The sequence below is a fragment of the Mus caroli genome, unplaced genomic scaffold, assembly GCF_978045245.1.
Source record: "Mus caroli unplaced genomic scaffold, Mus_caroli_1 scaffold_8, whole genome shotgun sequence".
Classification (NCBI taxonomy): Eukaryota; Metazoa; Chordata; class Mammalia; order Rodentia; family Muridae; genus Mus; species Mus caroli.
Genome location: NW_028227263.1, coordinates 11707565 through 11731742, shown reverse-complemented (window position 1 = coordinate 11731742; position 24178 = coordinate 11707565). Strand labels below are relative to the sequence as shown.

The 24178-nt window shown below is 42.5% G+C and overlaps 1 protein-coding gene and 1 long non-coding RNA gene across 2 annotated transcripts in view; one reads left to right on the top strand and one right to left on the bottom strand.

The window, feature by feature from the left end:
* Adam12 (ADAM metallopeptidase domain 12) overlaps positions 1–24178 on the bottom strand; it is a 356891-nt gene that overhangs the window by 10751 nt on the left and 321962 nt on the right. Inside the window, exons 19-21 of the mRNA XM_021167906.3 lie at positions 23663–23798; positions 22922–23030; positions 21378–21551 (exon numbers count right to left, since the gene is read on the bottom strand). Of these exons, the coding sequence (XP_021023565.1) occupies positions 21378–21551; positions 22922–23030; positions 23663–23798 (419 nt within the window). The remainder of the gene's footprint in view (positions 1–21377; positions 21552–22921; positions 23031–23662; positions 23799–24178) is intronic.
* The window catches only part of LOC147002840 (uncharacterized), a 46985-nt gene that overhangs the window by 10766 nt on the left and 12041 nt on the right, over positions 1–24178 (top strand). The window lies entirely within an intron of this gene.

Sequence of the window (24178 nt, the reverse complement as noted above, 5' to 3'; positions counted from 1 at the left end):
AGGTATTTTATATTATTTGTGACTATTGTGAAAGGTGTTGTTTCCCTAATTTCTTTCTCAGTCGGTTTATCCTTTGTGTAGAGAAAGGCCACTAATTTGTTTGAGTTGCTTTTATATCTAGCTACTGCACTGAAGCTGTTTGTCAGGTTTAGGAGTTCTCTGGTGGAATTTTTAGGGTCACTTATATATATTGTCATATCTGCAAATAGTGATATTTAGACTTCTTCCTTTTCAGTTTGTATCCCCTTGATCTCCTTTTGTTGTCTGATTGCTCTGGCTAGGACTTCAAGTACTATATTGAATAGGTAGGGAGAAAGTGGGCAGCCTTGTCTAGTTCCTGATTTTAGTGGGATTGCTTCAAGTTTCTCTCCATTTACTTTGATGTTGGCTACTGGTTTGCTGTCTATTGCTTTTATTATGTTCAGGTACGAGCCTTGAATTCCTGATCTTTCCAAGACTTTTATCATGACTGGGTATTGGATTTTGTCAAATGCTTTCTCAGCATCTAATGAGATGATCATGTGGTTTTTGTCTTTGAGTTTGTTTATATAGTGGAGTACGTTGATGGATTTCCGTATATTAAACCATCCCTGCATCCCTGGGTTGAAACCTACTTGATTATGATGGATGATTGTTTTGATGTGGTCTTGGATTCAGATTGCGAGGATTTTATTGAGTATTTTTGCATTGATATTCATACGGGAAATTGGTCTGAAGTTCTCTTTCTTTGTTGGGTCTTTATGTGGTTTAGGTATCAGAGTAATTGTGGCTTCATAGAATGAGTTGGGTAGAGTACCTTCTGTTTCTATTTTGTGGAATAGTTTGAGAAGAGTTGGAATTAGGTCTTCTTTGATGGTCTGATAGAACTCTGCATTAAGCCCATCTGGTCCTGGGCTTTTTTTGTTTGGGAGACTATTAATGACTGCTTCTATTTCTTTAGAGGATATGGGGCTGTTTAGATTGTTAATCTGATCCTGATTTAACTTTGATACTGAGTATCTGTCTAGAAAATTGTCCATTTTATCCAGGTTTTTCAGTTTTGTTGAGTATAGCCTTTTGTAGTAGGATCTGATGATGCTTTGGATTTCCTAAGGATCTGTTGTTATGTCTCCTTTTTCATTTCCGATTTTGTTTTTTTTTTTTTTTTCATCTCTACATTGCTTTATTTTTTTTTCACTGTTTTTTTTTATTACATATTTTCCTCAATTACATTTCCAATGCTATCCCAAAAGTTCCCCATACCGCCCCCCACTTCCCTACCCTCCCATTCCCATTCTTTTGGCCCTGGCATTCCCCTATATTGGGGCATATAAAGTTTGCAAGTCCAATGGGCCTCTCTTTCCAGTGATGGCCGACTAGGCCATCTTTCGATACATATGCAGCTAGAGACAAGAGCTCCCGGGTACTGGTTAGTTCATCATGTTGTTCCAACTATAGGGTTGCAGATCCCTTTAGCTCCTTGGGTACTTTCTCTAGCTTCTCCATTGGGAGCCCTGTGATCCATCCAATAGCTGACTGTGAGCATCCACTCCTGTGTTTGCTAGGCCCCTGCATAGTCTCACAAGAGACAGCTATATTTGGGTCCTTTCAGCAAAATCTTGCTAGTGTATGCAATGGTGTCAGCGTTTAGAAGCTGATTATGGGATGGATCCCTGGATACGGCAGTCTCTAGATGGTCCATCCTTTCATCACAGCTCCGAACTTTGTCTCTGTAACTCCTTCCCTGGGTGTTTTGTTCCCAATTCTAAGAAGGGGCACAGTGCCCACATTTTGGTCTTCATTCTTCTTGAGTTTCATGCGTTTAGCAAATTGTATCTTATATCTTGGGTATCCTAAGTTTTGGGCTAATATCCACTTATCAGTGAATACATATTGTGTGAGTTCCTTTGTGATTGTGTTACCTCACTCAAGATGATGCCCTCCAGGTCCATCCATTTGGCTAGGAATTTCATAAATTCATTCTTTTTAATAGCTGAGTAGTACTCCATTGTGTAAATGTACCATAATTTCTGTATCCATTCCTCTGTTGAGGGACATCTGGGTTCTTTCCAGCTTCTGGCTATTATAAATAGGGCTGCTATGAACATAGTGGAGCATGTGTCCTTCTTACTGGTTGGGACATCTTCTGGATATATGCCCAGAAGAGGTATTGCTGGATCCTCCGGTAGTACTATGTCCAATTTTCTGAGGAACCGCCAGACTGATTTCCAGAGTGGTTGTACAAGCTTGCAATCCCACCAACAATGGAGAAGTGTTCCTCTTTCTCCACATCCTCGCCAGCATCTGCTGTCACCTGAATTTTTGATCTTAGCCATTCTGACTGGTGTGAGGTGGAATCTCAGGGTTGTTTTGATTTGCATTTCCCTGATGATTAAGGATGTTGAACATTTTTTCAGGTGCTTCTCTGCCATTCGGTATTCCTCAGGTGAGAATTCTTTGTTCAGTTCTGAGCCCCATTTTTTAATGGGGTTATTTGACTTTCTGGAGTCCACCTTCTTGAGTTCTTTATATATATTGGATATTAGTCCCTTGTCTGATTTAGGATAGGTGAAGATCCTTTCCCAATCTGTTGGTGGTTTTTTTGTCTTATTGATGGTTTCTTTAGCCTTGCAGAAGCTTTGTAGTTTCATGAGGTCCCATTTGTCAATTCTCGATCTTACAGCACAAGCCATTACTGTTCTATTCAGGAATTTTTCCCCTGTGCCCATATCTTCAAGGCTTTTCCCCACTTTCTCCTCTATAAGTTTCAGTGTCTCTGGTTTTATGTGAAGTTCCTTGATCCACTTAGACTTGACCTTAGTACAAGGAGATAGGAATGGATCGATTCGCATTCTTCTACATGTTAACAACCAGTTGTGCCAGCACCATTTGTTGAAAATGCTGTCTTTCTTCCACTGGATGTTTTTAGCTCCCTTGTCGAAGATCAAGTGACCGTAGGTGTGTGGGTTCATTTCTGGGTCTTCAATTCTATTCCATTGGTCTATTTGTCTGTCACTATACCAGTACCATGCAGTTTTTATCACAATTGCTCTGTAGTAGAGCTTTAGGTCCGGCATGGTGATTCCACCAGAGGTTCTTTTATCCTTGAGAAGAGTTTTTGCTATCCTAGGTTTTTTGTTATTCCAGATGAATTTGCAGATTGCACTTTCTAATTCGTTGAAGAATTGAGTTGGAATTTTGATGGGGATTGCATTGAATCTGTAGATTGCTTTTGGCAAGATAGCCATTTTTACAATGTTGATCCTGCCAATCCATGAGCATGGGAGATCTTTCCATCTTCTGAGATCTTCTAGAATTTCTTTCTTCAGAGACTTGAAGTTTTTATTATACAGATCTTTCACTTCCTTAGTTAGAGTCACGCCAAGATATTTTATATTATTTGTGACTATTGAGAAGGGTGTTGTTTCCCTAATTTCTTTCTCAGCCTGTTTATTCTTTGTGTAGAGAAAGGCCATTGATTTGTTTGAGTTAATTTTATATCCAGCTACTTCACCGAAGCTGTTTATCAGGCTTAGGAGTTCTCTGGTGGAATTTTTAGGGTCACTTATATATACTATCATATCATCTGCAAAGAGTGATATTTTGACTTCATCTTTTCCAATTTGTATCCCTTTGATCTCCTTTTGTTGTCGAATTGCTCTGGCTAGGACTTCAAGTACAATGTTGAATAGGTATGGAGAAAGTGGACAGCCTTGTCTAGTCCCTGATTTTAGAGGGATTGCTTCAAGCTTCTCACCATTTACTTTGATGTTGGCTACTGGTTTGCTGTAGATTGCTTTTATCATGTTTAGGTATGGGCCTTGAATTCCTGATCTTTCCAAGACTTTTATCATGAATGGGTGTTGGATCTTGTCAAATGCTTTTTCCGCATCTAACGAGATGACCATGTGGTTTTTGTCTTTGAGTTTGTTTATATACTGGATTACGTTGATGGATTTCCTTATATTGAACCATCCCTGCATCCCTGGGATGAAACCTACTTGGTCAGGATGGATGATTGTTTTGATGTGTTCTTGGATTCGGTTAGCAAGAACTTTATTGAGGATTTTTGCATCAATATTCATAAGGGATATTGGTCTGAAGTTTTCTATCTTTGTTGAGTCTTTTTGTGGTTTAGGTATCAGAGTAATTGTGGCTTCATAGAATGAGTTGGGTAGAGTACCTTCTGTTTCTATTTTGTGGAATAGTTTGTGAAGAACTGGGATTAGATCTTCTTTGAAGGTCTGATAGAACTCTGCACTAAACCCATCTGGTCCTGGGCTTTTTTTAGTTGGGAGACTATTAATGACTGCTTCTATTTCTTTGGGGGATATAGGGCTGTTTAGATCATTAACCTGATCTTGATTCAACTTTGGTACCTGGTATCTGTCTAGGAACTTCTCCATTTCATCCAGGTTCTCCAGTTTTGTTGAGTATAGCCTTTGGTAGAAGGATCTGATGGTGTTTTGGATGTCTTCAGGATCTGTTGTTATGTCTCCTTTTTCATTTCTGATTTTGTTAATTAGGATGCTTTCCCTGTGCCCTCTAGTGAGTCTGGCTAAGGGTTTATCTATCTTGTTGATTTTCTCAAAGAACCAGCTCCTTGATTGGTTGATTCTTTGAATAGTTCTTCTTGTTTCCACTTGATTGATTTCGCCCCTGAGTTTGATTATTTCCTGCCGTCTACTCCTCTTGGGTGAATTTGCTTCCTTTTGTTCTAGTGCTTTTAGGTGTGTTGTCAAGCTGCTAATGTGTGCTCTTTCTAGTTTCTTTTTGGAGGCACTCAGAGCTATGAGTTTTCCTCTTAGAAATGCTTTCATTGCGTCCCATAAGTTTGGGTATGTTGTGGCTTCATTTTCATTGAACTCTAAAAAGTCCTTGATTTCTTTCTTTATTCCTTCCTTGACCAAGGTATCATTGAGAAGAGTGTTGTTCAGTTTCCACGTGAATGTTGGCTTTCTATTATTTATTTTGTTATTGATGATCAGCCTTAGTCCATGGTGATCTGATAGGATGCATAGGACAATTTCAATGTTTTTGTATCTGTTGAGTCCTGTTTTGTGCCCAATTACGTGGTCAATTTTGGAGAAGGTACCATGAGGTGCTGAGAAGAAGGTGTATCCTTTTGTTTTAGGGTAAAATGTTCTGTAGATATCTGCCAGATCCATTTGATCCATAACTTCTGTTAGTTTCACTGTGTCCCTGTTTAGTTTCTGTTTCCATGATCTGTCCATTGGTGAAAGTGGTGTGTTGAAGTCTCCCACTATTATTGTATGAGGTGCAATGTGTGCTTTGAGATTTACTAAAGTTTCTTTAATGAATGAGGCTGCCTTTGTATTTGGAGCATAGATATTCAGGATTGATAGTTCCTCTTGGAGGATTTTACCTTTGATGAGTATGAAGTGCCCCTCCCTGTCTTTTTTGATGACTTTGGGTTGGAAGTCAATCTTATCTGATATTAGAATGGCTACTCCAGCTTGTTTCTTCAGACCATTTGCTTGGAAAATTGTTTTCCAGCCTTTCATTCTGAGGTAGTGTCTATCTTTTTCTCTGAGATGAGTTTCTTGTAAGCAGCAAAATGTTGGGTCTTGATTGTGTAGCCAGTTTGTTAGTCTATGTCTTTTTATCGGGGAGTTGAGTCCATTGATATTAAGAGATATTAAGGAAAAGTAATTGTTGTTTCCTGTTATTTTTGTTGTTAAAGTTGGCATTCTGTTCTTGTGGCTGTCTTCTTTTCGGTTTGTTGAGGGATTACCTTCTTGTTGTTTCTAGGGCGTGGTTCCTGTCCTTGTATTGGTTTTTTTCTGTTATTATCCTTTGAAGGGCTGGATTCGTGGAGAGATAATGTGTGAATTTGGTTTTGTCGTGGAATACTTTGGTTTCTCCATCTATGTTAATTGAGAGTTTGGCTGGGTATAGTAGTCTGGGCTGGAATTTGTGTTCTTTTAATGTCTGTATAACATCTGTCCAGGATCTTCTGGCTTTCATAGTCTCTGGTGAAAAATCTGGTGTAATTCTGATAGGCTTGCCTTTATATGTTACTTGGCCTTTTTCTCTTACTGCTTTTAGTATTCTATCTTTATTTAGTGCATTTGTTGTTCTGATTATTATGTGTCGGGAGGTATTTCTTTTCTGGTCCAGCCTATTTGGAGTTCTGTAGGCTTCTTGTATGTTCATGGGCATCTCTTTCTTTAGATTTGGGAAGTTTTCTTCTATAATTTTGTTGAAGATGTTTGCTGGTCCTTTGAGTTGAAAATCTTCATTTTCATCCACTCCTATTATCCGTAGGTTTGGTCTTCTCATTGTGTCCTGTATTTCTTGGATGTTTTGAGTTAGGATCTTTTTGCATTTTCCATTTTCCTTGATTGTTGTGCCGATGTTCTCTATGGAATCTTCTGCACCTGAGATTCTCTCTTCCATCTCTTGTATTCTGTTGCTGATGCTTGCATCTATGGTTCCAGATTTCTTTCCTAGGGTTTCTATCTCCAGTGTTGCCTCATTTTGGGTTTTCTTTATTGTGTCTACTTCCCTTTTTAGGTCTAGTATGGTTTTGTTCATTTCCATCATCTGATTGGATGTGTTTTCCTGTTTCTCTTTAAGGACTTCTACCAGTTTGGTTGTGTTTTCCTGTTTTTCTTTAAGGACTTGTAACTCTTTAGCCATGTTCTCCTGTAGTTCTTTAAAGTCCTTCTTGATGTCCTCTACCATCATCATGAGATATGCTTTTAAATCCAGGTCTAGTTTTTCAGGTGTGTTGGGGTGCCCTGGACTGGGCGAAGTGGGAGTGCTGGGTCCTGATGATGGTGAGTGGTCTTGGTTTCTGTTAGTAAGATTCTTACCTTTACCTCTCGCCATCTGGTAATCTCTGGAGTTGTTATAGTTGTCTCTATTCAGAGGTTGTTCTTCTGGTGATTCTGAGTATCCTCTGTCAGCAGACCTGGGAGACAGGCTCTCTCCTCTGAGTTTCAGTGGTTAGAGCACTCCCTGCTGACAAGCTTTCCTCTTAAAGGGAAGGTGTACAGATATCTGGGGTTTGGACCTCCTCCTGTCCGAAGAAGAAGGCGGAAAACAGGACCTTTCCCAGATGCTGTGTTGCTTTGGCAGGTCTCAGAAGCTGTAGGCTTCTGTGGTGCACACTCTCAGCTGTGCAGACTAAGTTCCTAAGTTCAGTGGAGTCCTGGATCCAAGATGTGCTCCCTGCTCCTGAGGCAGAGGGCTCCTGTGCAGGGCAGACCACTGTCTTCCAGCTAGGAGGGTGCCGGATGTCTGTGGCCCCAAAAGGGTGCTGCCTCAGCGGCTCTGTGGCTCCCGCCTGTCCCAGAAGCTGTCTGCCTCTGTGGTCCTCACTCTGACCTGTACAGACTAAGTTCTGCGGAGTCCCGGAGCCAAGATGGCGCTCCCTGCAGGGCAGGTCACTGTCCTCCGGCTGGGAGGGTGCCGGATGTCTGCGGCCCCAAAAGGGTGCTGCCTCAGCGGCTCTGTGGCTCCCGCCTGTCCCAGAAGCTGTCTGCCTCTGTGGTCCTCACTCTAACTTGTACAGACTAAGTTCGGCGGAGTCCCGGAGCCAGGATGGCGCTCCCTGCAGGGCAGGTCACTGTCCTCCGGCTGGGAGGGTGCCGGATGTCTGCGGCCCCAAAAGGGTGCTGCCTCAGCAGCTCTGTGGCTCCCGCCTGTCCCAGAAGCCGTCTGCCCCCGTGGTCCCCACTCTGACCTGTACAGACTAAGCTCGGCGGAGTCCCGGAGCCAAGATGGCGCTCCCTGCAGGGCAGGTCACTGTCCTCCGACTGGGAGGGTGCCGGATGTCTGCGGCCCCAAAAGGGTGCTGCCTCAGCGGCTCTGTGGCTCCCACCTGTCCCAGAAGCTGTCTGCCTCTGTGGTCCTCACTCTAACCTGTACAGACTAAGTTCTGCGGAGTCCCGGAGCCAAGATGGTGCTCTCTGCAGGGCAGGTCACTGTCCTCTGGCTGGGAGGGTGCCGGAAGTCTGCGGCCCCAAAACGTGCTGCCTCAGCGGCTCTGTGTCTCCCGCCTGTCCCAGAAGCTGTCTGCCTCTGTGGTCCTCACTCTGACCTGTACAGACTAAGCTCGGCGGATGGCGCTCCCTGCAGGGCAGGTCACTGTCCTCCAGCTGGGAGGGTGCCGGATGTCTCCCGATTTTGTTAATTACAATACTGTCCCTGTGCCCTCTAGTTCATCTGTCTAAGGGTTTATCTATCTTGTTGATTTTCTCAAAGAACTAGCCCCTGGTTTGGTTGATTCTTTGTATAGTTCTTTTTGTTTCTACTTGGTTGATTTCAGCCCTGAGTTTGATTATTTCCTGCCATCTACTCCTCTAGGGTGAATTTGCTTCCTTATTTTCTAGAGCATTTAGGTGTGCTGTCAAGCTGCTAGTGTGTGCTCTCTATAGTTTCTTTTTGGTGGCATTCAGAGCTATGAGTTTTCCTCTTAGGACTGCTTTCATTGTATCCCATAAGTTTTGGTATGTTGTGGCTTCATTTTCATTAAACTCTAAGAAGTCTTTAATTTCTTTATTTCTTTCTTGAATAAGTCATCATTGAGTAGAGTGTTGTTCAGCTTCCACATCAACGTTGACTTTCTGATAGGATGCATGGGATAATTTCAATATTTTTGTATCTGTTGAAGCCTGTTTTGTGACCAATTATATGGTCAGTTTTGGAGATAGTACCATGAGGTGCTGAGAAGAAGGTATATCCTTTTGTTTTAGGATAAAATGTTCTATAGATATCTGTTAAATCCATTTGTTTCATAACTTCTGTTAGTTTCACTGTGTCTCTATTTAGTTGCTGTTTTCAGGATCTGTCCATTGATGAGAGTGAGGTGTTAAAGTTTCCCACTCTTATTGTGTGAGGTACAATGTGTGCTTTGAGCTTTACTAAAGTTTCTTTAATGAATGTGGCTGCCCTTACATTTGGACCATAGATATTCAGAATGAGAGTTCCTCTTGAAGGATTTTACCTTTGATGAGTATGAAGGGCCACTCCTTGTCTTTTTTGATAACTTTGGGTTGGAAGTCGATTTTATTCGATATTAGAATGGCTACTCCAGCTTGTTTCTTTGGACTGTTTGCTTGGAAAATTGTTCTCCAGCCTTTTACTTTGAGGTAGTGTCTTTCTTTGTCCCTAAGGTGAGTTTCCTGTATGCAGCAAAGTGTTGGGTCCTGTTTATGTAGCCAGTCTATTAGTCTATGTTTTTAATTGGGGGAATTGAGTCCATTGATATTAAGAGATATTAAGGAAAAGTAATTGTTACTTCCTGTTTTTTGTTGTTAGAGTTGGGATTCTGTTCTTGGGGCTATTTTCTTTTAAGTTTGTTGAAGAATTACATTTTTGCCTTTCCTAGGGCAGCATTTCTTTCCTTGTGTTGGAGTTTTCTCTTTATTATCCTTTGAAGGGCTGGATTAGTGGAAAGATATTGTGTGAATTTGGTTTTGTTGTGGAATACTTTGCTTTCTCCATCTATGGTAATTGAGAGTTTTGCTGGGTATAGTAGCCTGGGCTGGCATTTGTGTTCTCTTAGGGTCTGTATAACATCTGTCCAGGATCTTCTGGCTTTCATAGTCTCTGGTGAGAAGTCTGGTATAATTCTAATAGGCCTGCCTTTATATGTTACTTGACCCTTTTCCCTTAGTGCTTTTAATATTCTATCTTTATTTAGTGCATGTTTTGTTCTGATTGTGTCAGAAGGAATTTCTTTTCTGGTCCAGTCTATTTGGAGTTCCGTAGGCTTCTTGTATGTTCATGGGCATCTCTTTCTTTAGGTTAGGAAAGTTTTCTTCTATAATTTTGTTGAAGATATTTGCTGGCTCTTTAAGTTGAAAGTCTTCATTCTCATCTATACCTATTATCCTTAGGTTTGGTCTTCTCATTGTGTCCTGGATTTCCTAGATGTTTTCAGTTAGGATCATTTTGGATTTTGCATTTTCTTTGATTGTTGTGTCCATGTTTTCTATGGAATCTTCTGCACCTGAGGTCCTCTCTTCCATCTCTTGTATTCTGTTGCTGATGCTCGCATCTATGGTTCCTGATTCCTTTCCTAGGATTTCCATCTCCAGAGTTGTCTCCCTTTGTGATTTCTTTATTGTTTCTACTTCCATTTTTAGGTCCTGGATGGTTTTGTTCAATTTTTTCACCTATTTGGTAGTGCTTTCCTGTAACTCTTTAAGGGATTTTTGTGTTTCCTCTTTAAGGGCTTCTAGATGTTTGCCTGTGTTCTTCTGTATTTCTTTAAAGGAGTTATTTATTTCCTTCTTAAAGTCTTCCATCATCATCATGAGAAGTGACTTTAGATCCATATCTTGCTTTTCTGGTGTGATGCTGTATCTAGGACTTACTATGGTGCGAGTGTTTGGTTCTGATGATGCCGAGTAACCTTGGTTTCTGTTGCTTCTGTTCTTATGCTTGCCTCCTGCCATCTGATTATCTCATTGCTTGCTGCCCTCAATATATCTGATTGGAGCCTGTCCTTCCTATAATCCCAGTTGATTCAGGACTCCTCAGAGTCCAGCTGTCTCTGTGATCCTATGATTCTGGGATCATGTGAACCTGAGACTCTTTCTGGGTGTGTTAGAGTTCTTGGCAGTCAAGCTTCCTCTGAGACCCTGAGATCCTGGTGTGACCAAGCTCCTGGGATCCTGGGATCCTGAATTCCTAAGATCCTGGGCATGTTACAGTGCCTCGAAGTGGTGTCTCCTCTGGGGACCATGGGGCTATCTGGTGTGTTCAAAACCAAGGTATACCAGCACAGGTCAGAAAGAACCCAAGCTGCTGGTCAGGAAGGGCTCCTGTGGCCTTGTTCCTGCTGTCACAGGCCTGTCATGATTGGTTTGGAACAGATATTGTGTTCCACTCACCAGTGATCCTAAGATCCTGGGCATGCTAGGGCACCTGCAGTGTGGAGAGTCCTCTGGGGACCTTGGGACTGTCCGCTGAATTTGCACCCAAGGTGGCCTGGAGCTGGCGCTGATAGGAAGGCCAAACCTTATTTTTTTTATTATATTTAACACAATATATATTTTTATACCAATCATAAAAATGATGGACGTGATATTAAATGAGCATAAATAGATAAAGTGTTTTTGCTTGTTTGTCTGTTTGATTTGTTTTTAGTAGAGCTTTAAAATCTTGACTCTTACTGTGATACAAACCCAAAATAAGAACATTTTTTAGACATTGGAGTTCATTGGAATAAGGCTGCATTTCAATGTCCCTCACATCACCAAACAATTTTACTTCCATAGTAGCTAAGCTAAAAGTTTGCCTGTGTTCGCCTGTATTTCTTTAAGGGAGTTATTTATGTTCTTCTTAAAGTCCTCTGTCATCATCATGAGAAATGACTTTAGATCTGAATCTTGCTTTTCTGGTGTGATAGTGTATTCAGGACTTGCTATGGTAGGAGAATTGGGTTCTGATGATGCCAAGTAACCTTGGTTTCTGTTGCTTATGTTCTTATGCTTGCCTCCCACCATCTGGTTATCTCTAGAGCTACCTGCCCTGGCTATATCTGACTGGAGCTCGTCCTTCCTTTAATCCTGGTTGTGTTAGAACTCCTCAGAGTCCAGCTGTCTCTGGGATCCTGGGATCCTGAGAGCCTGGGTGTGTCAGAGCTCCTGGGAGTCAAGCTGCCTCTGGGACCCTGAGATCCTGGTGTGACCAAGCTTCTGTGATCCTGTGGTCCTGGGCATGTTAGAGCACCCAGGAGTGGAGCTTCCTCTTGCTGTTGTGAGACTGGCTGTGGAGTTTGCACCTAAGGTTGCTCAGGACACCGGCCCAGACAAAAGACCAGAAGGAACTCTGCCACTGCTCTGGTGGAGTTCCTGCATGTCTGGGTCCTGCTGGTCCCAGTTACTCCTGGTATTGGGACAGATGATGTGTCCTTCACACCTCTGATCCTATAGTCTGTATTCTCAACAACATTCAAACTTCATTCCATTTCCATCATGTTCTGGAGAAAAGTCCTATTGTGTCACATGTGGTCAACCTGTGTTCTAGCAATACACTGCAGGATTTCAGCACCCTCCCTCTCACTCCCCGATCTCTCTCAGCTTTGAAAACAAACATGCCAAAATCAAAACAAAGCCCTGGTGCCTTGACCATTACCCTGTTATCTGCTTGCATATAATCTATAATAGTAAACATGTCCTGCTATCTGTGGCTTCTGTGCAAGAAGACTGGAGGCTGTCACAGAAACCCAGAGCTGCCACTGAGGTCCTAGGCGCACATTAACATGTTTTATTGCAACGAGTGACTCTGTCTCTGGCTAAGAATTATGGAAATTATGAGCACAGACAAGATTGTGATTATTACCCCCACAGTGATGTGGGTAGCATGGAACTGCTCAAAGCTGACACACTAGTGGGTTGCTCATAGCCAGAAACACGAAGGCAGGGTCACTGTGACCTCCCTTTCTTCAACGATTAGATAAAATACTTCCTTTTTTTTTTTTTCCTAAAAGAGTTGGTTAGCTGTGAGTAAAACATTACTGAATCAGAACACAGTGTAGGAAGGAAGGAGGAGACTGAAGCTGGAGGGATCTGGCTGCTTAAGAAAACTGGAGTCTTGTTATGGAAACCTGAGTCCTGCTTTGATTCCTGTCTACAGTGAGTAACCTAGAAATCAAAAGTCAGGACCTTTGGGGGAAGGCAGATACTCTGGCTTAATGGGATCTCATCCTTTCTCCAACCTCTCTGCAGCAAAACTCAGGAGTTCTGCAAAAGGAGGCATCAGGTTAAGAACTGTCTAGACAAAAGTGCATACTCTTATTTACTATTAGTGGCTTACAAGTAGTGTTCCCTTTGGACCATGTAGAGCATACTAAGAAAGTGTGTGTTTCAGTGTGTGTGCTACAGAAAAAGGTTTAATGGAGACTTCTCCATGTGTTCCAGAATGCTTTATAGAAGCATCACTCAAAGAAATTGCTTCCAGGAAGGAAGCCCAGTGACAGAGCTGGACCACAGCTCCATATAATCCTTTATGTCTCTAAAATGTTCAATTACAGCCATACACATTGCCTATTACAGAAGAAGAGGATCAGATCCTGGGCACAGTTGTCCATGCAAAGTCTCCATTTCCACAGTGACAGAAATGAAGGGATGTCTCTCCAGAGTGAGCCATGGAGGTAACCATCACAGTAGTTACCTTTATAGACAGTTGATGGTCCTGTCACATGACTCATTGGTGTGTGACATGAAACCGAGGACAATAGTCTGTCTCAAGCATACTAGGCAGGCGGTTAGGAGAGGTCAGCTATAGCTCTGTAGCCACATCTTAGATTTACAGGTTAAACACACTCAGGTTTTTTGTTACTCTGTGATTCCTTGAGGAAGATAGCTAGTAGGGAACAATCAACTCTTCACAAGACCAGTTTCTACCATCTTACACCAGTTTGTTACACATCAACTGCATTTACTAGATGAGACCTTTTTTTTTGATGTGCCCAAGAGGACCAGCCCACAGGACCTTCTGAATGGAGTAGCATCAGCATATAGCAGCTGCAGTCAGTGACAAGGGAGCCTCACAGAGGACTGTGGGAGAACCAGGAAATGGGTACCACTGAAGAAGAATCTTGGGCATAAGGGCAAGACCTGGAAAGTCAGGGGAGGCCCACACAGACAACATCCAGCCCTGTTTCCCACTGTCAGCCTGTGGTTTGCCCAGGGAATAAAGGCTGCTACATAGATTCCTTCCTTCCCATTGCATCTTCCCTAGGAGGGCATATTGACAAGTGGACTTCTCTTTCTAATACATACCAGAATTTCTGAGCAAGGACCTAAATCATCAGAATGCCAGACCATGGCTGACAATATTAGTCTTATCAGTTCCAAGCTGAATTCACTGCTTGGCACTGTTGGAGGGATGAGATGAACCTCTGGGTGAGTTGGTCATTACCTGCCTGTCCTAAAACTATGTTTTAAATTGTCTAGGATATCATTTATATCCTGTGAAAGCATTTATGAAAATTGGCTGTTGCATCCCAGTAACAGCCCCAGAGAGTCACTCATCACCCTGGCTGGAGGGGATAGGGAATGTGGGTGTCCTAGCCATTCCACGGTTCCTTCTGCAGCTACATAAGCAAAACTCCATGCTTCTGCCTTTTCCTGGAAGAGCCTGTCCCAGACTGACTGGTCTTAGTTTACAAATATTTTAGGTTATGTATGAAATAGATACAGGCAGGTGATTAGAAGTGTGTATTGGTCAAAACATAGTTGAAAATCTATTTGCCCTCTATAGAAGACACAAGGTTGCCTTCCATGTAAGTGCTGTGGATACCTGTGATGGTTTGTATATCCTTGGACCAGGGAGTGGCACCATCTGAAGGTGTGGCCTTGTTGGGATAGGTGTGACCTAGTTAGAATGGGTGTGTCACTGTGGGTGTGGGTATAAGATCCTCACCCTAGTTGCCTGGAAGTCAGTCTTCCACTAGCAGCCTTTGGATGAAGACAGAACTCTCAGCTCCTCCTGCGCCATGCCTGCCTGGATACTGCCATGCTCCCACCTTGATGATAATGGACTGAACCTCTGAACCTGTAAGCCAGCCCCAATTAAATGTTGTTTTTTTTTTTTATAAGACTTGCCTTGGTCATAGTGTCTGTTCACAGCAGTAAAACCCTAACTAATACAGAAGTTGGTACTGGGAGTGGGGTATTGCTGTGATAGGCCTGACCATGCTTTTATTTGAAAGAATGTGGATTTTGGGACTTTGGATTTGGAACACAGTGGAATGCTTTAAATGGGGCTTAATGGGTCATCCTAGTAGGAATATGGAAGACTTTGTTGCTGGGAGTAATTTGAACTGTGTTGACCTGGCCCAAGAGATTTCAAAGGAGAAGAATTTCAGAATGTGGCATAAAGACTCGTTTTGTGGTATTTTGGTGAAGAATGTGGCTACTTTTTGCCCTTGTCTGAAAAATTTGCCTGAGGCTAAGGTGAAGAGACTTGGATTAATTGCATTGACAAAAGAAGTTTCAAAAAAGCCCAGCAGAGACTTTGTTCTCTGGTTAAGTCTTATGAAGAAAAGTTTGAACAAGCATAGCAAGCTTAGGAAGGAAAAATACAAAATATATGGTTTGAGTATTAAAGGAGTACCAGGAAGTGAAATGGAGCAAAATCTTGTGTTCTAGGAGATAAAGATTAAGGGAGTGGGACCTTGGGGCAAGATCCTACCCAGCTAAATTAGATCCAGGCATGGTGTTACACACCTTTAATCCCATGAGACAAGCATGCTGATCTCTACATTCAAGGTCAATCTACAGAGCAAGAACCAGGATAGCCAAGCTTAGGCAGTGAAGGATTTAGAAAACATAAAGCTAGTGATAATGTAATAATACAAGGGGATCATGTTCTAGTTCCTGTAAGCAGCAGAACTCGGCAGCTTTAGCCATGTGCCTCTGGCTCTAGAGTTAAGAATGGAAGGAACTGCTGGGAAAATTGATGCTGGTTAGCTGGAGCTAAGGAATTAGCGGTGATTAAGAAGAGACCAGCATCGTTGAGGTGAAATCTTCTGGAAATTGTTTTCTGGGAGCACAAAGAAGCTGTGTTCCAGAGATACCCAAGGTTGTACCTCATGCTGCGGCTGGATTTGGTAATGTGTAAGAGTCACTCAGGTGGTACTGCTTGTGAAGGAATGAAGGGATCATGGAGAGAAGCTGAGGCTTAGCACTGTGAGAGGCCAGGGAAGCCCATTGGAGAAGGTGAAGCCTCAGCTGTAGTTGATGGCCCAGGATTGAAGGGGTCATGCAAAGGATTTGAGGCTTGGCACCCTGAAGAGAGCCTATGAGAGGCTATTGGTGAAGCCTAGTTGGAGTGGAACACCCCAGTGTATTGGAGATGTCAGTACCATGGGATGATCACCAAGAACAGCAGCCATAATGGAGTGGATCAACCTGAGCATAGAGTGCTACAGAGGACAGAGATGGAGAAGTGATGCCAGTCCTTAGGAGGAGTCCAAAAGATCAAGTGGAATCCCAGACACTGAAAGAAGAAGCTGTAACATTGAAATTGCCTTGGAGACTCAAAGATGCCAGAGCCATGGGATACATGCTGAGGAAAGCTGCTAACAGGGAGTGGAACCAGCCCAGGAGGAAGCAGTTTGTTGCAGTCAAAAAAGATGAAAAAGGAGTGGAGATCTGAAGACCACTTTGACATCAGCCATGGAGATGCAGAGTTTGGAGTTTGCCCAGCTGGTTTCCTGCCTTGCTTTGGGGATTACAGTTAATTAAGTTGAATGAATCTCAGAAGAGACCTTGAACTTTGGACTTTTAACATTGTTGCAACTGCTATAGACTATGAGGACTTTGAAAGTTGCACTAAATGCATTTTGCATTATGCTATGTTTAAGTATGGCCCCCATAGACTCATGTTTTTGAACAAGTCTATGGGGACCAGGGAGTGGAATGTGATGGTTTGTATATCCTTGGACCAGGGAGTGGCACCATCTGAAGGTGTGGCCTTGTTGGGATAGGTGTGACCTAGTTAGAATGGGTGTGTCACTGTGGGTGTGGGTATAAGATCCTCACCCTAGTTGCCTGGAAGTCAGTCTTCCACTAGCAGCCTTTGGATGAAGACAGAACTCTCAGCTCCTCCTGCGCCATGCCTGCCTGGATACTGCCATGCTCCCACCTTGATGATAATGGACTGAACCTCTGAACCTGTAAGCCAGCCCCAATTAAATGTTGTTTTTTTTTTTTATAAGACTTGCCTTGGTCATAGTGTCTGTTCACAGCAGTAAAACCCTAACTAATACAATACCACAGGGGACTTCCTGCTCTGGCCATCGTGTTAACAGTGGCCTGTCTTATAAAGACAGAAGTTGACTGTGGCTTTGTTGTGTTACGAAAAACTGATGCATGCCTTCTGGATCAAATGGAGACTTTACATAGTACCAATGAACAGCAGAGTTGGAAAAGACAGGGATGAAAGATGACTAGGGCAGCCGGCTTGCTGCTCTGACTATGCTAGCTAACACTTTCCACTGTAAATTTTCTTCCTTTTTCCTCTGCCCTTTTCTTCCCTTCCCCCCTCCTTTTGTGAATGGCTCTATCACTATGAAGCTCTGACTGTCCTGGATCTCTATGCAGACTCTATGTAGACCAGGCTGGTCTTGAACTCATAGAGATCCACCCACTTCTGCTTAGGTAAGAGCCACTACACCTGACTAACCTTGAATTTTTTGATCTTCCTGCCTCTAACCTCCTGAAGGCTGGGATTATAGGCTTATATCACCATGCCATCTTTCTGTGAACCCCAGGACTTCATGCATACTAGGTAAATACTCTACCAACTAACCCTTGTTCTGCTCTCCTTCCTCCAACAGTAACATTAGGCACACTGTAAGTCCAGGGAAGTGGCTCCTGACACATCTAGGCATATCTAATAATCATAGCATTCCTCTGTGAAAAGATGGAGACAGAGACTCACTGTACAAACTATAGGCCCTGCCTCAGCAAGGTGGAAAGAAAACTAAGCCCTGCAGGTTGATCTCTGATGGCTACACATGAGCACACAGGATGTGCACATAGCATGTGCAAGCAGGTATAAGCACATACAACCATGGATGAGAAAGTCGGGTTCCAAGAGGCACATTTGGACAAGAGGATGAGTTGAGCTTATGGAGGATTAGATGCTTTCCAGAAAGATGACACTCAAATATAAAGTTAGCCAATGTGCCCCATCCATGGAGTGTGATAGATTTGGACAAGCATAGCAGGATTGGCCATGGAGGCACATCTGAGTCATGTTGTGTGGGATGGTACCCAGGGAACTGTAAAGTGTCAGTGGATTCAATTTCTGCTGCCAAGCAAGAGTCACCTCTATATACTGTCCACACCTGCATGGAATGGATCCCAGGTCCCTGTGTGTGATGACAGGAAACTCATGCAGTTATTGGTGTCACTTGTCTCTGAAAGGTTCCAGGCTCAGAGTGAGGATATGGAGTTTCCTGTGACTGGTGCTTAAAGGGGAAGAGTCTCTTAGTTTCAGAAGACAGAAAGCTTTTGGGTGGTTGCTTCGAAAGAGCCACTTCTGTGAGAACTGACAACTCTGGGAGAAAATCATTGTGCTCAACTCCTCTTGGGTCATGCGGTCTGTTAGTCCCAGTTTAGCACAGTGCAGAGGTGGCATTGCTGAAAGAGAGGTCTAAGAAGCCTCAGGATGAGGGAATTCACTGGGTTCCTATAGGGATAATCTTTTTTTGTGCACTGTGTAAAAGATTATCCTTGTATTTTACAGATTCTCTGTGGGAATACTGGAGGTGCGTATGTAAGGCACTGAGTGGTGGTGCATATCCCAAGGTTTACAGCTCCTGTTGTATTCTCCAGTAAGCCTGCAATCTAGACATGTTTTGAATGTGCCTGTTGCCCAATAACAAGGTAAACCAAGATAGACTTCTTTTCGTTTTTTTTTTTTTTTTTTTTTTTCTGCCCTATCAGCAGTCCATAAAACCAACTGAGAAGATAATATAAGGTTCCTAACTGGTAGTAAGTGGGAGAGGGTTATGAGTATTCAGGGAAGGAGAGAGTCACAAAAGGAAAAGATACACTGATAAATATTCAAAACCAGAGTTCCTGATATGCCAGAAATCAGAATTATAATAAAGGACAGAAATTCCTTTAAAAAGAAATGCCTATTATATGAGCAAAGAAGACGATCTTACTGTTATGTTAAAAAAAAAATGCAGTCAGAGACAGCACCAGATAATTCACAAAACATAGTCCCGAAGCAGGTCCATGGCACTTGCCAACATGAGCTCAGGCTGGCCAGTTCTGGACTTCTTGTGCAGTAACCTGTTTATAGCCCGAGACTGGCCATGATACAAGTTTTTAGTTCAAAGAAATCTGATGAAATCAAGCCTTTTTTTTCCTACTGAGAGCTGCTAGATATGAAGTAGTTTGAGTGTTATCAGCAATAAAAGAAATACAAAGGGAAATAGGTTGTGACTGACAGGATGGACTAAGCATAGCTTACCTTATTCCTTAGTATTTGCAACAAAAATATCATTAAGTAACTGATAGAAAACTGAAAATTAGAGAAAGAAAGACTACCTGGTGGACTCTAGACTCAAGGAACTACTCAGTGGTTGGTCCTTCTGTGTGCACATGGTTGCATGCCTGAGCCCTGTCCAGGATGTATAAAAGAAGCAACAAGAAAATGAAATATGTAAATATACACAATCTGGAAACAACTAAATGGCACCAAAGAAATAAAAACAAACTCAATAAAGTCTACCCTCTGTAGTCACAAGCCTAGGAAGAGGGTTGTCCAGGAAACAAATATTTTATCATATCATATATGATCTTATTCCAGATTAACCATAGAGAAGCCCACCCCCCAAATAAGTGGTCACTTTACTTTCCTGGATCAGAGGCTATGGAAAGAAATTGGTGGATTTCTTATCACTTCTTTCAGAGAGAAGGGGAAGAACCCTTCCCACAAAATGTCAACCTAAAATTCTATACCCAGCCAAAATATCCTTCATGAAGAAAAACATTTTTAGATAAAGGGATGCTAATACCATGCCAACAACAGGCTTGTTGCAAAGAATAATGAACAAAATCTTGTCAGACAGAAAGGAAAAGATGAAATGTGTAAGATCAGGAGAGGGGAAGAGCTGAAGGGATCAATATATGAGCATATATAATCAACTCCTCATTGATTTTGTAAACTCTGGCTGAGAACAGAATTTCCATCTGAAGTGGCTCGTGATGCCCATAAAGGCCACTTAAAATATGTGTATACATGTGTCCAAATGAATGTGTACCATATGCAAGCCTGTAGAAATCATGTGGGTTCTGGAAATTGAACCCAGGTCTTCTGTAGAAGCAGTAAGTTCTTAACCTCTGAGTCACTTTTCTAGCTCCAAAGGCCATGATTTTAAGACATCTATTATTTAAAAATGAGGGCAATGAGACCTAAAAGCTCCAGTTTCCACATTTTCCTGAAGCAATAAAATACTGGTACCAAGCTATGACAACCATGGATTGATTTCTAGAGAGGTTTTTGATATTTCCCACTCAAGGCAAATTTTGACCCTCAGGAGACAGCAATATTTGAAAACATGACTACAAGTGGTATTATCAATTGATAGGGGTCAGTGCTGCTTAGCTTCACACAAAGGCAAAATGAACTCTCACATAAAACTTACCTAGCCCAAAATTACAAAATGTAGAGGAAAAAACACTGTATATAAATGAACTAAGAAAATATTAAATCAAAACAAAAACTAATGGGCCCAGGCACATTTATCAGGAACTGACTGAACTATTAGACAGAAAATGGAGACTTTTTTTTAATCTATCAAATAAGCAAAGCTTTGAAATATCAATCTTTATCTTTGTCATCATGACCTTGTTGGTGTCAATGGGAGAGCCTGAATACATGCAATACTCTAACCAAACATTTAACTTTATCCAGTCATTTAAAGATTTATGTTTTTTTCAATCTCATATTTCACTTGAATCTTTCCTAAAGGAATAAAGAACTCCAAAATATATCTGTCTAGCTCTTCCAAACTACTGTTTATAAAACAAAACCCACATCTCTCAACATATCCATTCTCTCAAAGGTAATTCCACATCCAAGCAGCGTGCTGCTCTTAAAAGAACATTTTTATAGGCTCTCTAATGGCAAGGTATGGAGAAACAACTTTATGGCAGAAACAGGCTGTAAAGCTACATGAACAGAGAACAACCTCTATGTTAAACATGTAATTATAAATATATAAAAATAATAATGGGAAAATGTAACAATAGCATTTAAAAGTGATTCTGTTTTAGTATTCAAGTTTCTAGCAGTACTCATTGCCTTTCTAAAAATGTTATGGCTGAAATCCCAGCTTCTTCAGCTGTGGGTCTTTAACTTAACATGCAGCAACCTAAAGCTGTTTCAAAGCCAAATGTGTACTGAGTCTGTGGTGGTCTCGCAGTGACTGTCTATGTCACCTCCTGTGACTTGACTGCAGCCTTGGTTCTGAACACACAACACAAATTGTCACACCATGTAGCACTGACAAACACTGCCCAGAATGCCTCGAAACAAAGACTTTTAATATTTTCCTATCATCTCTTACCTATCTACCTAGAGTCCTATAAAAATTCCTCAGGTAAAATGTACTCACAGTAGAAAGGTTTTAAGTTCTAGTTTAGATGATACACTATTCTGATGTGGAAACAACTCGAAGTATTTTTAAAATTAATAATTACAAAATATGAAAGTGTCATATGATTGCTATACTATAGGCACTGTATGTGGGTTATCTCAGTCAAACATCTGACTAACTGAACTCCATTTCAGACAGTCACTATGTTAAACATTTGCCCAAGTTTACATGTTAGCAAGTAGCAGAGCCTGGATTTGAGCCGCATCCCACCCAGTCAGCACAGGAGGCATACCTGGGCCTGCCTGACTGCAGGACTGGCGGGCAGGGGCCTGGCAGGGCCACTGGGTGCACGTGGGGTCTGGCGGAGAGGCAGGAGCACTCGCTGAGGTGACTGAAGCTGTGGGACGGCTCGAGCGTTGAGGGGCCTGCTGATGTCGATGTTCTGGCATTTCAGTGAGTGCCTGTCCTGTGTGGTCAAAGTAGAGTCAGCTCTGATGGCTTTTGCTATCCAAGGGAAGAGCAGAGCTAACTGGTCTGTGACCACTGTCTATGTGGGAATAGAAAGTCCAGGGTGTCCATATGAAGGGCTGTATTTACTTATTTATAGTTCAAAATTCTACAGGAAGCAACCCCTAAATCTGGAATAGAGAGATGTGTTTTTAGATAGATTAAAAAAAACAAACATTGAAAACCACAGTGGTGACAGTGGCATTTGGAAGGCTGAGGCAGGAGGTCTGAGAACTAGAAGCTAGTGTTTGCTCTAGAGAAGATTCCACCTCAATCAGTCCATCATCAGGCTGGCTTAATTAACAAATAGATGAAAGAAACTTGTACCAAGTATGCAGACAGGCTGGATCACAAGGTGTGAGCTTAGTGGGCACAAGGGTTCTGTGAGAGCTACCAGAGGCAAGGTGCTCATCTCTGACAAACTTCCCTGTGTTTGGAGGAGGGACAGGACCTTTGCAGCTGATCTGGTATTCTATACTCATTTTTTATAAGTACCTTTATCGAGGTATGATTGTTCCCAGTTAACTGAATGTATTTAATGTTGTGTTATTAAATAATTGTATTCTCTTTATTTGTTTTGTTTTGTTTTCCAAGACAGGGTTTCTCTGTGTAGCCCTGGCTATCCCGGAATTCACCCTGTAGAGTAGGCTGGCTGTGAACTCGGTGATCCACCTCCCTCTGCCTCCTGAGTGGTGGGATCAAAGGCGTGTGCTGCCACCACCACCCGACTAAGTATTCCAATCCTTTCATCAACTTTTTGTTTTGCATCTGTGTTTTTGTGGTTTGAATGAAATTTGCTCCTTATGTACTGAGATTACAGGCATGTACTATAATGGAGTTCAATATTTAAGACTTCTGTGCCTCAGTAGAACATTGAGGAACTATGGGACAGCTAAGGACAAGGATATAGCTCTTTCAAAGAACAGAGTGGGCGTGGCTTCCACAGTAGAACTGAGACACAGGCCAGAAAGCTTACCTAGACATAGCGGATAGCCCTGGGAATGAAAGGAAGGGCCTAGAAACAAGAGTTTGCTCTGGCTGTGTTACCAGTGGGGCTGCTGAGAACTAGGTCTAGGTCACGGCACAGATTGATCATGGTTTATAATATCCACATACCCCACTGTGTGAGGACACTGGTTGCCTTATCAGAATCGTTTAGGGACCCTGGAAGTTTACCCTGGGACCTACCTCCAGGCCATGACTATTGCAGGGTAGTGGGGTTATGGTTGAACTAAAGGTGCCAACTAAGCATTTCACAGAGATGATGGAGCCCTGTCTTCCCATGCAACCTCATGCCTTCCCAGCATACTAAGTTTTTGTGCAACCTACCTTAGGGGTATTGAAATGTGGTGCCCGGTTCATCAGCAGGCCTTTCCCGGGGGTGTGGTGAGCCTGGCCAAGGTGAGGGCCACTGGGTGTCCGGGAAGGGTGCACACACCTGCAAGGCAACCAAACAACTGCTAAGCAAGGGCTTGCCCTCCTCCTTGTGCCAACGTCTCCCATCCTGTTCCTGCTGATACTTAGACTGTCACTTATTTCAATTCCATGGGACAAATCTGCAGGGAACAAATGATCTAACATGCCTATGAGATGAGAAGTGAGCATTGGTTCCTGCTCTCTAGCCACTGTTCTGCCAGTTTCACTAACTGAAAACCTCAGAAACTTAGCTTTGGGCACAAGGTAGATGTTTTGCACGAAGCTGGCATGTCAGCGATTGTGTCTCCGAGCACATTTGGGCCCAAAGCTCTTCCATCTGAGAAACACATTCCAGTGTCCACATGCCTTGTAAAAAATACTAACGCAAAGATTAGAGAAGACCCATTTGTGGAATTCACCAACACATGGCTTATTTATGTGATGGACAGCACATAGTTAGAAGAGAGAGTCAAAGAGACAGCTGGCCTGGCAGACATTTACAAAAACAAAAACAAACCAAAGAAACCCAATGACCCAGTGTTACTCTACAGAAAATCTGTCCTGTCCTTTGCTGAGGATGGTGCAGCTGACGTAGCGATAGACAGTTTGTTGAATATTATTTTAGCCATTGATTTTTTTAAAGAGCTGCCATACCTTAGCTTTTCCATGGTGGTTTTTTTATGCGTGAACAGCAGCCGCATCAACGTCTTCCTTTTGAGATACACCACAAATCCAGCGGCAAGCAGACACAGGACGCTCACCAGGATTCCTACAGTCAAGCCCTGGTTATCTGAAACAAAACACATTTGGCTCAGGGGAGGAGGCCGTTCCAATAAAATACATGAGACATCGAGCCATGACATTTATGGCAGAGAGAGCTCTAAAGGAACAAACAGAACCAGAGCACGTAAATCCCTGAATGACATCCTAATAAATTAGTCTCTCTTCAAAGGTCATGTTTGAGCTCTGGTCTATGCCACCATTCTTCGCCTGTGATGACTTTGGCACTTGCTAATGCAGAGACATGGTCTGGTAGGTAGGACCCTGGCTGGACCACACAGATTCCCCTAGGCAGGACCATAACAGAGTGAACTGTTGAACCACACAAGATACCAGAGATCATCTTATCAGGATTGGAGGCTCCTAAAAAAGCCATCTACATGACTGGAA